Source organism: Triturus cristatus, chromosome 1_2 (assembly GCF_964204655.1).
Source record: "Triturus cristatus chromosome 1_2, aTriCri1.1, whole genome shotgun sequence".
NCBI classification, from domain to species: domain Eukaryota; kingdom Metazoa; phylum Chordata; class Amphibia; order Caudata; family Salamandridae; genus Triturus; species Triturus cristatus.
Genome location: NC_140580.1, coordinates 769,544,996 through 769,558,847, shown reverse-complemented (window position 1 = coordinate 769,558,847; position 13,852 = coordinate 769,544,996). Strand labels below are relative to the sequence as shown.

General features: G+C 42.3%; 1 protein-coding gene across 2 annotated transcripts in view; it reads left to right on the top strand.

Annotated features, from left to right (window-relative positions):
• WDFY4 (WDFY family member 4) overlaps nucleotides 1–13,852 on the top strand; it is an 821,140-nt gene that overhangs the window by 253,869 nt on the left and 553,419 nt on the right. For both annotated transcript variants that reach the window (XM_085608765.1, XM_085608766.1), the window contains one exon: nucleotides 6,658–6,751. In XM_085608765.1, the coding sequence (XP_085464891.1) occupies nucleotides 6,658–6,751 (94 nt within the window). The remainder of the gene's footprint in view (nucleotides 1–6,657; nucleotides 6,752–13,852) is intronic.

Sequence of the window (13,852 nt, the reverse complement as noted above, 5' to 3'; positions counted from 1 at the left end):
TGGGCTTGATAATATGCCGCAGAGAATTCCAATAGAAGCCCATGTTGACACCAGAACATGGGCTTCTATGGGAATTCTCAAGGGCATATTATCAAGCCCATTATCGCCGCTTTAGCGGCAGTTTTCTGCCGCTAAAGTGGCGATAATTTTAACGTTGTTTATTGATAATATGCCCCATGGAGAGACCACTGGCTGCTGAGGCCTTTATAGCAGTGGCCCAGGGCAGAGCAAGAGGGGGCAGTTACAATGATAGTTCATTGGTAAAGTAACTCAGTCCAGATCAGTACATTCGTAATGTGGTTTTGGAGATGCGTCCAAAGTAAGCGGACTCTCCGTAGCAAGTAAGAAAAAGGCTATGTTAAGCCTCAGTACATGTGTAAGTCCCAAAGTGTCAAGTGTATTCGACCCAGCAACACACTCGCTTAACACATGGCTGAAGTTGATAGAGGTTTTTCAGCTGCCTTGCAAGTTTCCCCATCAACAGGTTTCCAGACCTGCTTTTGCGGAGGTTACCGTGCTATTTCCTTAACACGTGACGTATTAAGGGGGTACATGCATCAAGCATTTTACCGGTCGGAAACGGGCCGATTCGCTAGAATCAGCCCGTTTGCGATTGGATAAATGCCATTTCCGATGCATGTACCTTTTTGCATTTGCAAAATAGGTAATCACAATTTTTTGCAATTACCTAAATTGTGAATGCATTTAGGGAATCGCCATTTGTGATTTCCTATTATTGATGCATGTAGAATTTCCTAAATGCGACTGTGCATTTAGGAAATTATAATTACCATCAACTTCAAGTTGTTGGTAATTTGTGCATGCATTGGAAAATGCAAAAAAAATGATTTTTTTCAATTCGCTATGTAGCCCTTAGGGCATGTGTGTGCTACACATGTACATACATACCTTTTTTGAGGGTGCCTCAGGTGGGTCTTAGGCCCCCAGACACCCTCAATCAGATTTGGTAATCGCAAATTGCGAATGCATTCCTATTCATTCCTGTAGACCTGTAGGTCCATATGAATGAGTGGGAATGCATTCCCTAATAGCGATTCACAATTTGCGAATCGCTATTAGGGAATGTTAAGGATTTGCAAGATTATTTGCGAATCGTTCATGCATAGGCATTTGCGATTACCAAATAGCGAATACTTAAAGTTCGTTATTTGGTAATCGCAAATGATTACCTTGATGCATGTGCCCCAAGATCTCTTACTTAATTCACCTGGACTCCTTTAGTCACTTTTACAGGCATCAATCAATAGTGAATCAAGCATTCCCAACTTGAGCGCTAAAAAATAAAAACATGAGTGTGTCTTTTAATTCATTGTTATGCCCAGTGAAGTGATAGTATTAATCTTATAACATATGTTGGCATAATTTATTAAAAATCTAACCCATTGAACTGAATAACATTTTAATGAAATAAGTGGAAATAATATTTGTTATGCTACTATTGGATATATCTTACTTCTTGAGAAAAATTATGAATCACTATGGAAGGATCATTTTTGATCTTCCACTAACTCCTGGTTATTGTGGGAGAAATGATTAATGCACACTCTAAGTTGTTGGTTCCAACAGTGGGTCCTCTGTTGTATCCGATCTTACTTGGTCATCCAAGCCAGCTGATATTTCACAAGGTCATTTTTCTTCAAACCGAAAACAATGCAAATTACCTTGTTTTATAGTAACTAACGTTTTGTGTACGTTTGTTTTTTCCTGTGAGTCTATGTGGCAATACAGTATTGAATACTGCATAGCACCTATGCCTGGATGCGCAGGTGATAATGTTCTATTGTCGCAGAGTGATGGTTCATGCACACCTAGTCTAAGAGAAGTAAAGTTCTAATCTTCATATCCCAAATTCAACAGCGTAATGGGTGCTTATCGAGTATTGCTCACTGATCCACCGGCGTCCATAAAGTATGTGGTAAGCGCCACCCCAGAGGTGGCGTCCCCTCAGTGCACTGCTTTCCATCCAATGACTGGAGTAGTCAAATTTAATCAAAACGTTAGGCAAGTTGATTGCAGAGATGGAATTTATTCTATTTCATAAATTCTTTTGTACATATATTTTCACCTGGTCTTGAAAATGTACATCTTCAAATGAAGCAGGAATTATATTTCAGTTTATTGATCCCGATTCATTTCGGACTCGTGGGAGCCCTTCATCAGGGGATAATTCAACACCAGTGTTAAATGGGTCGTGAATTTCACAAGGTAAACCATGCTGTTCAACGTGGTTTACCTTGGGATGTTCACGACCCATTTAACATTGGTGTTGAATATAGACCATGTTCTATTGTCAACATTGGGCAGGTTTTTTTACAGGGCTTGTCGATGGACGTTAGCTGACCTTACTTGTGGGTCAAAGGACAGCTGAAAATCAAGAGTAGGTTCAAATTGCATACATTCTCAACTGGGACTCATGCAGTGCTTAATTTGTAAAAAAAAAAAAAGTAGGTGCCAGGGCCATTCTCAGGACGCCACTGCAGCATGCACTACCATTGCCCCTGCTAGCTCTGCCAAAGAAAGTGCCAACACACCTACAAGCCACCAGACTTCTCCAGGCGACCCAAAGTTAGAAGAATCATGTCGGCGTCACTTATTATTAATTTTTAATGTATATTGAATGATTAATCAACTGATGCTTTGCCCATTTCAAAAATAGCCAAGCAGCACCATCATGTGGCAGACTGTCATACTGTGACTTTGTTGAAAATTAAGTGCTGGTGCCAAGCACCCGAAACCACAGTCTCAAATTAAGCACTGTATTTATGATTGATCCAGCTGCAATGGCCAACACCTAAGTAATGAGATATGAGAAATATTGGCTAGCATTACAGCACAAACCATTTAGAATAATCACGTTTTTTTATTTCCAAAAGGCAGTCCTAAATTAAGATCACTGGACTAAAACCCCCCTTCCTATATTCAGAGATGGTTTGGGACTTTTTCCCCTTGCAGACCTTTGGGGCCCAAAGGGATTCTCAATGTTTACCTTCTGCTTGGGGCCTAGACCACCCTCCTTGTGGTCACTCCCTGGTACCTTCTTGGCAATTCTGGTGCTGGGCTAAAGATCTACTTCTTTCCCAATCTCTCCAGGTACAGGTACAGTGAGTTTGGAATCTATCAGGTGCAGACATAACTCTGTAAAGCAATTACTGAGGATGTGCCCCTTCATAATCAAATTATGCAGCCCATCATAATTGTTGTAAAGGAAGATACAGAGTCCATCTGTACATGTAGGATACTTCTTTATTAGTAGCTTGGTTCCAGTGTAGGAGATCAGGATAGTAGGAGAAGATAGATGGTAGAAAGATAGCCCCACCAGGAGCAGGCTCCTAATAGCTCAGCCTGAGTTGACTAACTGGCTCTCTAACACAGAGAGGCACTCAGGCATTCTATGATGTCATGGAACATTCTGATAGAGCAGTACAGTAGAGAATAGTAGACAAGTAATTTACTACAATAATCCTTTACCTTACTGTCCTGCACCCAGCCGTCTAGGGCCTTACTAGTTAAGTTTACAACAAATGTGGTGACTATTTCTGGCTATCCTAGAACTTCAGATGACACTTTTCTGGGGCTAAACCAAATTTGTGCCCCCCCTAATAAATGTATTTTGTAGGAAATAGTTGTGTACAGGTGCTTTAAGTCGGGTATGGTGAGGTGTTTGTCGAATTTCACTTGGGATTTTTAAGTACACATGCAGACAAAACACACACACAGACACACTTGTCTCTGTTTTAAAGGTCTTGAAAAATGGTTATTTTACAAAACATTGAGATATAAGTACCCCTCATGATCTGCACTCCTCTCCCTTCCTACTGCTCCTTTAGGGGCCCTGCTTTTAATATATTTTAACCATTGTGATTGTTGGGAAACCTGAAGCCCCCCTCCGCCAATGTTACTGACCAAGCTGCGCCCGTGAACACCTAACTCGAGGTTTCACAGAAACATGTCTTCACTGGGGCCCTAAATAAATCCAACTGCGGTCAGCAGTTTCCAAGGTACCAGAAATCATCAGTGTGTTCAAATCAGACACCAGGAAACTGGTGGGAATGAGAAAGGTCTAAGAAGCAGCACAGAAAATGTTTTCATTCAGAAATGTTTAATTATTGCCTTGGTCATAGCCAGAGCAGCAGACAACTTTCTGCTGCCTGTGAACACATGGTAGCAGGTGAATTGTAATTCTGCCACTGATTTGCAAAATAATGTCTGTCACTTCATGGTACTTTGTATCTCTGTAATGTAGTAGTAATGCACTGAGCAACTGAATTCAGACATTGTAGACCTGAGTGATAATATGGGTTTTGAACCCTCCCCAGAGCAAGCTAAAATAACAGCATACGTTTGATAGCCAGTAGCCGCCTTCTTTGCTATGCCTAGGAGTGGACAAAAGCATATTTGTTTATGAAATCTTGTGAAATTTATAAAAAAATCCACGACTTTTCACAAAATGTAATTGTCTATGTTTCGGAAAATCGGATGCAAAGGCATGTCTGGGATTCAAAACTCATGATTGACCCGTGCTTAATTTGTAAAAGAAAAAGTGCCAGTGCCCCACTCAGAAGCCCACCGCTGCTGCAATTAAATGTTAGTGCGCCAAATAGCAAGGCTGGTAGTCTTAAATCTAGCTCATGCCTCTTTAATCCACTACCAGACGCTCCCTGTCCCTTTATCTCTCTTATGCAGGGTCCTGCTTTCTCCCTTTTTGAGAGTTTTGCCGCCTTTCTTTTCCTCCGTCTTTCTGATTTGTATCTTTTCCTCTCTCTTGCACTCCAAAATATCTGTTGAGAAAAAGAAGTGCCCAAAAATAAGTGCCAGTGCCCCCCACCGGCAACCACCATCTCAAATTAAGCACTGCATGTGACATACTGGCAAGAGACGGGCTCGAGGAACACAAATCTCTTGGTCTTAGTTTTATAAACCAGAGTCCTGAGGGTCAAAATCTCATGAAATTTGTTACACGTAAGAACTTGAAAAAGTCACTAATTTTGTGAGAATTCGCCAAGGCCCAGGGCTTTAAGTGGGCTGGGTCTCACCGGTGCTGAGCACTAGCAGTTTTTTAAAGGGTACCTAGAAACGGGTCTCTATCGGGCTCTGTTTTGTGCCCTGGCACAGGCGGTCCATTTTTTTCGGACTGCAGTGACAGCAGGCACATCGATGTGCGCGTGCTCGCACTGCTCACTTCTCACTTGCAGAGAAGTTGCAGCATAATGTCAAGGGAAATCCTTTACAGAGAGTTATTTTCTCTCCGGATTTCCCTTCTCTTTTTGAAACTCAGGAGCAGCAACATTGTCGTGCTGTCACCAGGGCTTTAAGTGGAAGCTTTTCAATATTATATGCAAGCCATAGATGCTGCTTATTATCTTATGCAACTAACAACCATTGACAAAGCCAATAGTCCTGACTAGTTGTAGGTATGATGTTATTTGTTGTATCATATATCTAGATGTAATGATAGAAACAGCAAAGTACAAGTCGGGCGGCACACTATGCTAAGCAAAGATTTTTAGCTTATGTGTTTTTAAGCCACACCCTTATTACATTGGCCACGCCCCTTTGAGAGACCCCCAGTTTTTTAATCACACTTAAAGCCCTGCCAAGGCCTAACTATATCACGTAATGGTATTGTAAAATTGTATGGTGTCATAACCCGAGAACCATAAATGCTAGTGATATCTAACTATTACCACTGTTCACCACTTTAACTGCTCATACATATCTTTAAAGCAATACCCCTGCCTGCATATTGCCTTTCATTGAGTGTGATAATTTGCCCTACCCTGTGTTTGGCCCCAGCCTTCCCCCACTTCTGTAATTCAAATGTACTGGACAAAAAATCACGGCCAAACTCACATTTTTTTGTCATTCATATTTTGATTTGTGTAAACGCTTCCTAAGTCTTCACTCTCAAACTGGGGCGTGTATTGCAAGATACGTGACAGGGTTGTCTCATAGAGGTATCATATAAAGAGTGGTGTTATATCAGGAGAGCTGTACTTCTGTCCCCATGCTGTAATGCAAATCATCTCACTAAAATGATTACAATATTATAACTTCTAGGAATGTCGCTTGAACGTTCAGAGTTGTCATCGTATTAGGGTTTCGTTGGTGTCTCTAGGGGTAGTTAGAGGTGTCATCTTGTGCTGCAGTGTAAGTAGATCTCTGTGTGAGGGTCATTGTGGATGATCCAAGGTGGGCCTTACGAACACCAGGCAGTGTCACACACGACAACTGGAGTCACCACTCTCTCCTCACTCTCTTCTGAGATGGTGCCAATGACATGCTAGACCCTGAATGTCTGGGGCTTTGGTCCTGTTGATGGTGGTCCTGGCAGCACAGTGACTTCTACTAGCTCCAGCCAGTCTTTGGCACCAGTTGGCAGTCTGACCACTCCTAGGGCTGCTATCCTTTCACTGGCAGGTGAGTCCTTGCACAATGCAATGTGTTCCATTGTTGCTGTCCTTTCTTGTGACTTCCCGGTGTTTTGTTAGCAGCAAGTTTTTTGTATCAGCCATATGGTAGCATGCATATACCTTTTGAATTATTGCAGTCATTATAGAAATTAACCACTTAAGTAGTTTAACTACTTTTCTTCAAAGTTCTCACACCATTGCTTTTGATCTTCTTAATGTACTCTAGGTCACACCTAGCGGATCCTGAAATTGTGCACCCTGGGGCAGTGTGTGCGTTAGTGAGACTTCTTCCGAACATATACAGCGAACAGCACCCTCAGGTAATATAAAAAATAGCATTTTTTTCATCCTTTGTCACTTCTTATGATCAAACATTTCTTAGAGCTACAATAACTGGTAAACACAAAAAGATTTTTCAAAACTAATAACAGAGAACGTCCATACGGTTAGAGACCAACTCTGGTACTAGACACAGGGATGCCTGTTCTGTCTCCTTGAGATGGTTAAAGGCTTCTTAAGCCTAGTGTATTAGCTCTTGTTTTGTAGATGATAACCCCACAGAACCAATTGTCATCGGTCTCAGGGGTGTCCCTCTCACTGGTGAAGGATTATATAAGTTGGTATTGTACTTCAGACTTGGATGGGCTAAAGAGTCACACACAGTCTTTGAAGTCTAGCCTAGGTGTTCTGGATCTTGATAAGAGGCTGGCTGGTTTCTGAACCTTGGTACATCTGACAACAGTCAGGCTGGACCACTGCTGTGACCCCAACATCTTTCACCCGTACTCCTGACCGAGGTTGGTGGTGGGGGGCTGGTGCTCTTGTTACCTTAGTTCGAGGCTAGGGGATACTAGGAATAAAAGGAGTCTCTGTTCTTGGAGTCAGATCCCTTGCATTTTATTGCTGTTGCTATGGCTTTTTGTCACAGATAGGGTTCTATGCAGTGCTTTAAAGCACGTTTTGCAGCTCCTTTGGTCTCCTTGGGCTTGCCGGTCGGTATCCTCCTAGGCAGCACTGCTCAACAGCAGGTGGCAGACAGTACCAGGTCTGCAGAGTCAAGGAGGCACACAGCATGCACCCTGTCATCCATGATAAACCACTGGTGGTCCATGCAGGTCATGGACCACTCGGCAGGAGTCTTGATATTGCTGGACGTAAACTCCAACTGATATCCAATTTGGAGACGATGTTACAGAAGTCTACTGACAATCAAGACTAAAAGTGTTCAGAGCCTAGTTTGGAACAATCAAGCTAATTGTATCTTAGCGCACTTTTCCGTCATTCTCCAACAGTGAATGGTGAGAGGCTGGCTTGGACTGCATTTGCTGTGTGTATTCCTGATCCAAGCCAATCATTTGAAAAAGGGCTACACACAAGTTGTTACCTTTTTCCTCGCTTGGCAGAATTCATGTTTTTCTCCAAATCTATTGGAAAAGCTGCCTGAGCGTAATGTTTTGAGGATTTCTCCTAGATTGTGGAGAAAGAGTGAGTGGAGTTGGTGTCCATGCCAAAGGTATTCAAAAGAGTTTTCCTAGATAGGGGGTGATGATACAATGTTTTCAGTAAGATGAGGAAAACTGGTAACAATTGTGTGGACAGAGCTTACTGTATTCTTCAAAGTACTGATTGCCGTCTCTGGCCTGCACAAATGACCAGTTTTCCGTCCGCGGGATTTTCTGCCAATGAATGTTAAAGCACCCTTCGACTGGAAGCACAGCTCTTTTGTATGGGAATGGTACAGGTGCGGGATCTTTCCTGGGGAGCTAGAGTTCCTGGGAGTTGCATGGAGAAGGGCAGACTCACTGAATGTGGCCGGGACAATGGGGTAAATTTCCAGGGAACAATGTAGGAAGTGGGTATTGGGCAGGGAACATCCATTGGGGGTGGCTCCCATGAGTGATGACTGCTAACTGGCATAATTACATCCAGGCCTCTCAAAGTAATAAGAATATGATGCTCTTTTTCTGTATATTGCCCATTTAAGACACTTCCTATTCTATATGACATTTTGGAATTGATTTTGGAAACACGCTCTGCAGTCATCCATCGATCACTGCTTAGGGATATTGACTGGTCCAACATATAGCCACTTAATACTTGACACAGTACTAAGTTTGCTGATAGCATTAGGAATCCAGCTCTTTGAGCCATTCCCTTTAGTGAGAATATAAAATGTCCCACCTTCGAATTTACCTGAGAGAACAAGGATGTTATTGTCTTGCGGCTCACTCGTTGTTGATGAGAGCATTGACTTTATGCTTGACTCTGCACAGCGCTCCTGTGATTTTTGGCTAGCTTGACGCTACAAAAATGACACATACTTGCATACACACAAACGTTGAAAACTCATATCCTTTGAAGGGAGGTCCATTGTCCATCCTGAGTGTTTCTGGAATCATCCAGGAAGCAAAGGCTTATCTGTGTCAAATGCATCATGCGATTTCTGTCTGCAATAACCTCCTCGATCCCTTAAACTCCCCACTGACTTTGACAGCGCCAGTACAACGCGTGCCTGACTCATGTTTTCACTGAGTAGGGTGCTTGGTGTAGCATAGTCCTTGATGTAATTTTCAGGCAGAAACTGGAAAAGAGACTGATGAAGCAGCATTTTGAAAAAAATGTATAATTATGAAATACCTCCTCCATGAAAATATAATCTTTTTGTGGGAAAGCTAAATGTTCATTTTAAAGGACAGCATGACAAAGAGATAAGTAGGATAAAGTGGTTAGGTATAAAGGATGGAAGAGGTGTGGATAGGGAAAAGGATATGGTAAGAGGTTTGTGAAAAAAAGAATAAAATAGGATGGGTAATAAGGGATTTGAAATAAAATTGGAGTAAAGTGACCGTAGGTTTCAGGAGATTGAAAAAAAGGAGTAAAGCACGAGGGTGAGTAAGGGGATTGGAAAAAAGGAAGTAAAATGAGATGGGGAGTATCACAAGACACATGGAAGGCAAGGGAGAGGGTTGGTTCTTTTTAAAGAAGGGAAAAAGGAACAGAGGACTGGGAGGGGTGTGGGGGATATGGGGTGGGGAGGGGAGCGTAAAAGATCCCCAAAAAATATAAGTCTTAAGAAAAGAACAGCTTTCACCAGGTTGGTTTCGTTCAGAGTAGCCATCCTCACATTTTGGGTTACATCCTTGTTTCTAAAAGTATGTGTCTAATGAATTTCAGTTCAGATTCCTCAAAGATTAACTTTTCAGGGTTGAGCGTTAGACCTGTGCCCACAGCAGCCAGACAGACCAGTGCTGGGCTTTTCCTCAACACTCTTCCCAAACACAATAATATTTCTTCTGTAGTTGAAGCACTTTCATAATAGACCTTCTTGGCAGTTTCTTGAAAAATTACATTGCAGACGAACTATCAATGTTCAGCCACTTCTCCTGTACGATCACTAATAGGTACACAACATATGTATATACTTGATTCATGTAAAGGTTTTGTAGTAATCCAGCTTATTTATGTTCCAATGATGAGATTGATAAGCTCCTTGATATGCCCATGGGCGTGTTTTTTCCCTGTAACTCAGTACATTGTACAAAGCATGGCTACACAGAACAAATGGTGCTTGTATTTTTCTTGGCACCTCCACTGTGAGATACCCAGTAGGGTGGGTCTTCTCCATGTTCAATGAATCCTTAATTGAGGAGACTTGTTCGTTCTGGTTGAAAGGGACTAGATACCATAGGAATGTTGTGTATAATAGGACTCATGGACTTGTTAAGATGTCAGGTGGCCTGAGGTCTCTTGAGCTTCCCCAGCCACTAGTCAGGGGCCAGCGATTTATTTTTCCCAAAGTGAGTGATTATCGTGTTTACCATCATGGCCTTCAGTCCCAAGAGCTGAGCTGTAACACTAAGGCAGCAGAAGGGCGGAGCCTCAGTCTTAAGCACATATAATGGATCACAAGGGGATACTGATCTGCTTCGAATGATGTCAGAGAATATTCCTAAATTGACTCCTGGAGCCTGAATCTAATGAACATCGTCAGTGTTGGGGAGAGCCAGGACACATTTTATCATCAGTTTTTCAGTGGCATGTGATGTTACAGGTAGTGCTGGTGTACACTATAAAATTGATAATATGTAAACCCACAACCTGTTCCACAGCTGACAATTTCATTACGTTATTTCTTTACAGCATTCTCGTTTGTCGGTGGAGGTGTCATACATCATGTGCTTTGATGCCAACCTTTTTTTGTGGTGCCATTGTGTATAGGGACTTTTTAAACAACATGGAAGAATTCACAGAGAATCTATTTTCACAGTAGTACATCTCCTTTAAGTCATGTTTTGTTCTTTTTGACGTGGTACTTCAGCCAATCACGTGGTCCTCAATTCAGATCTGAACACCTTAGCAAAATAATTTTCTCTTTCACAGTTGCTGTATTTGTGGCTCATGCCTGGACAGGATTGACAACCCACAGTGATTGCCCATCTTGTCACTTTTCTTGATATGTTTGCTTTCCACTTGCACTCACATTACCAATGGTGTTCCCTTTTATGTTCTTCCTCATTCGAGGTCTATACTGTATGAGCATCTGTCATGTCATCAGTTTGTGTCATCTGTAGGAGTTTGGGAAGTGGCAAGGGTTTCTTCATTAAGCAGAAGACATCTTCCTGAATGTCGCTGATCGTTAGCAATTAATGATTCATCTCAGAATTGCTTCATTGTTAATACTGTTGACGTATGTGTATGAAATGTTTGTACATAAAATTCCCTAGCATCTGGCTTGTCATGTAGAATATGTGAATTTCGTAACTAATGTCAAGCTGAGCGTTAAATTTCCAATTTAGAAACTTAAGGCTTTATCTTGTATCCAGGGACCTTTATAACTAATGGCCTATTTCAGGGTCTGGATTGTGAGAACTATTGAAAACCATCAGGGCTCGTGCCCCACCAAATCTATGGTTGACCTACCCATTTTGCTGTGGGAGAAGCAATAATTGACTGTTAGAGGACCCTCCACCTACTCTGCCATTGGTCATTTAAGGCTTGCAACCTGCTGCTTTAGGCAGACCACTTCTATAGATATTTACCATGCCATGGTCCTCCTAGGCAGGGAAACAGTTAATGGCCCCCACATGCGGGAAAAAATCCATGAACATCAGGATAACCGTTTAAAAAAAAAAAAAAAAATCCCTGTTTTGGGGGTTCGTGTCTGAAAAAGAATAAAAAATGCTAAACAAGCCTATAATGCTGCTTTCATAAAAGTGCATTAAAGAGATCATCAGTGAAAGAAAATGGACCTCAGGTGGGTCAGACAATTCTTCACCTGAGGGCAGAGGTGCCAAGAGAAAAATAAGACCTAAGTACCCCATATCATCCTCCACTGAGGTCAGTAACAGGATCCTTGAATGGACATCCCAAAAGCTGTTTTCTGTGGGCTTTAGGTACTTTTCAAGCTTTCTGAGCTATGTCTGTATGTATATATGTGGTATTTGTATAATGCAAACCTAACCATAAGGCAGTAGAGTGCTGTACAGCAACAGAGTCAAAAATACAGCCAATCAATGATTCGAGTCTAAGTTGGCTTCTCGGAGTGGATGTGGTCTGTTTCATCACTGTGATGCAGTGTTCTTGAAAGAGGTGCATCTTCAGTTCTTTCCTAAATTGGAGGAGGGTTGTGCCAGTCCTGATGGATACAGGGATGTAATTTGAAAAACATGAATAGAGAATGCCTGTTGCCTTTTTTTTTGGGGGGGGGGGGATTTCTTCATCTCCAGTCTAGTAGATGGTAGCTGGTGCAGCAGGCTTTGGAGATGGTGGCAAGGGGAGACAGGGGGGCTTCATCAGTGTACGGATGCTGATGGTGAGAAGAGAAGAGTGTGACATGTGCATTGGGGATGCAGTCACACAGCCACACCTGAGGCATTTTGTGAAGGAGTACACTATGCTGTAACCCTCATAACAAAGAGCATGCTTTAAATTTCCTTTTATTTTGCCCTAAGTCATTTTCTCTCATCTCTTGTTTTTTTTCTTTCTTTTTTCTTTCTTAATGTCAGGGGATTAATTTTGAGCATTCTCAGAACCACAATAGCAGCTAGCCGATGAGTGTAAGTCTCAGAGCAGAAACCTGTACAATCACTTATCCTGTAAATCTACAGGGTGTCACAGGGCATTGTCGTATTGGCAAGGCGGCCAGTCGGCTGTTGCCCGAAAGGCCTGTGGCAATGGAGATGTGGTAAGCCATTTTTTTCGTCTGTGAATAAGGCAGCCCCACATACCTGGGCTGATTTTTCTAATCAAATGACTGATGCAGCTCCAGATAAGAGGTAATCTGAGCAAGTCATATATTAGGCCCATTAATCGTTATTTGCACAATGACAATTGGGCGGTCGGAGGACGCACATCGTGTGGTACACCTCCGCAAAATCAACAAGCCCTTAGAGCGGGAAGGAGGTTTTTGTCCTCCACAGTAGGCCAGAACTTGGACAGACAAGCTGCAGGGGCCTGCTGACAGTTTTCCCCAATTAAGATTGGGAGTTTCATTCAAATACTGTGCAATAGAATGAGAGAAAAACAACAAAAACCACAAAAGTTTTAAATAAATTTGTAATGCAAAAGAAATGGGAATATAAACGGATAAAAACAAAATATTTTTGGGGGCAGTGTTGCTGTAAAAGAAATAATCATTCACCCTCCATCCTGGGATGAAAAAGGAGACAGAGAGAGATAGAAACAGAGAGAGAGAGTGAGAGAGAGAGAGAGAGAGGTGTGGAAGGGTGGGGAGACTAAGAGAGATAAAAGACTGAGTGGTGAGAAGGGTTGAATGATAGATTGGTATAGAGAGTGATGGATGGGAAACAAAAGTGGAGAGAGAGGAGATGCCAAATTGAGGAAAAGAGTGTACAGCAAATGATGAAACGAATCATTGATGAAGAAGAGGATGTCAGAAGGTTCCTGGTCAGTGAGCATAAGGAACAGGTGGATTACATACACACTCCTTGGGTCTCTTACGGTCCAGTAGTTCATGGCTTGATGTATGAGTTAGCAGATACCTAGAGGAAGTGCTGAATCCACAGCAGAACCCACCTATGGAGTTTCCTTAAAAAAATGGATAGTATGGTAAAGGAAATACCACCCGTCGCTTCCCCTGAAAATAGGTGGCTTTTGCATTACCACCCAACCCGAAATCGGGCTCCTGGTCTGTCCACTACCTGAGCCAGCACATGGTCCCTCCACTCCCCCTATCACTTTTGGAAGTTTCAGAAATTAAAATACTCACAAAGAATGAAACACATTCAATTTCAATTGGGAATGGTGGTTTTCTGAAAAATGGTAGGGTTTGCTAAAGCAGATAGCTACTGACTGCAGGGGTCTTGGTGCAACCAGGAGCCTTTACGATCTGAGAGTGAGCAAGGATTTAGCTAACTGAGAGTGGGTATGAACCCCAGGAAGCTTAGCTGTAGGCTCAGGGA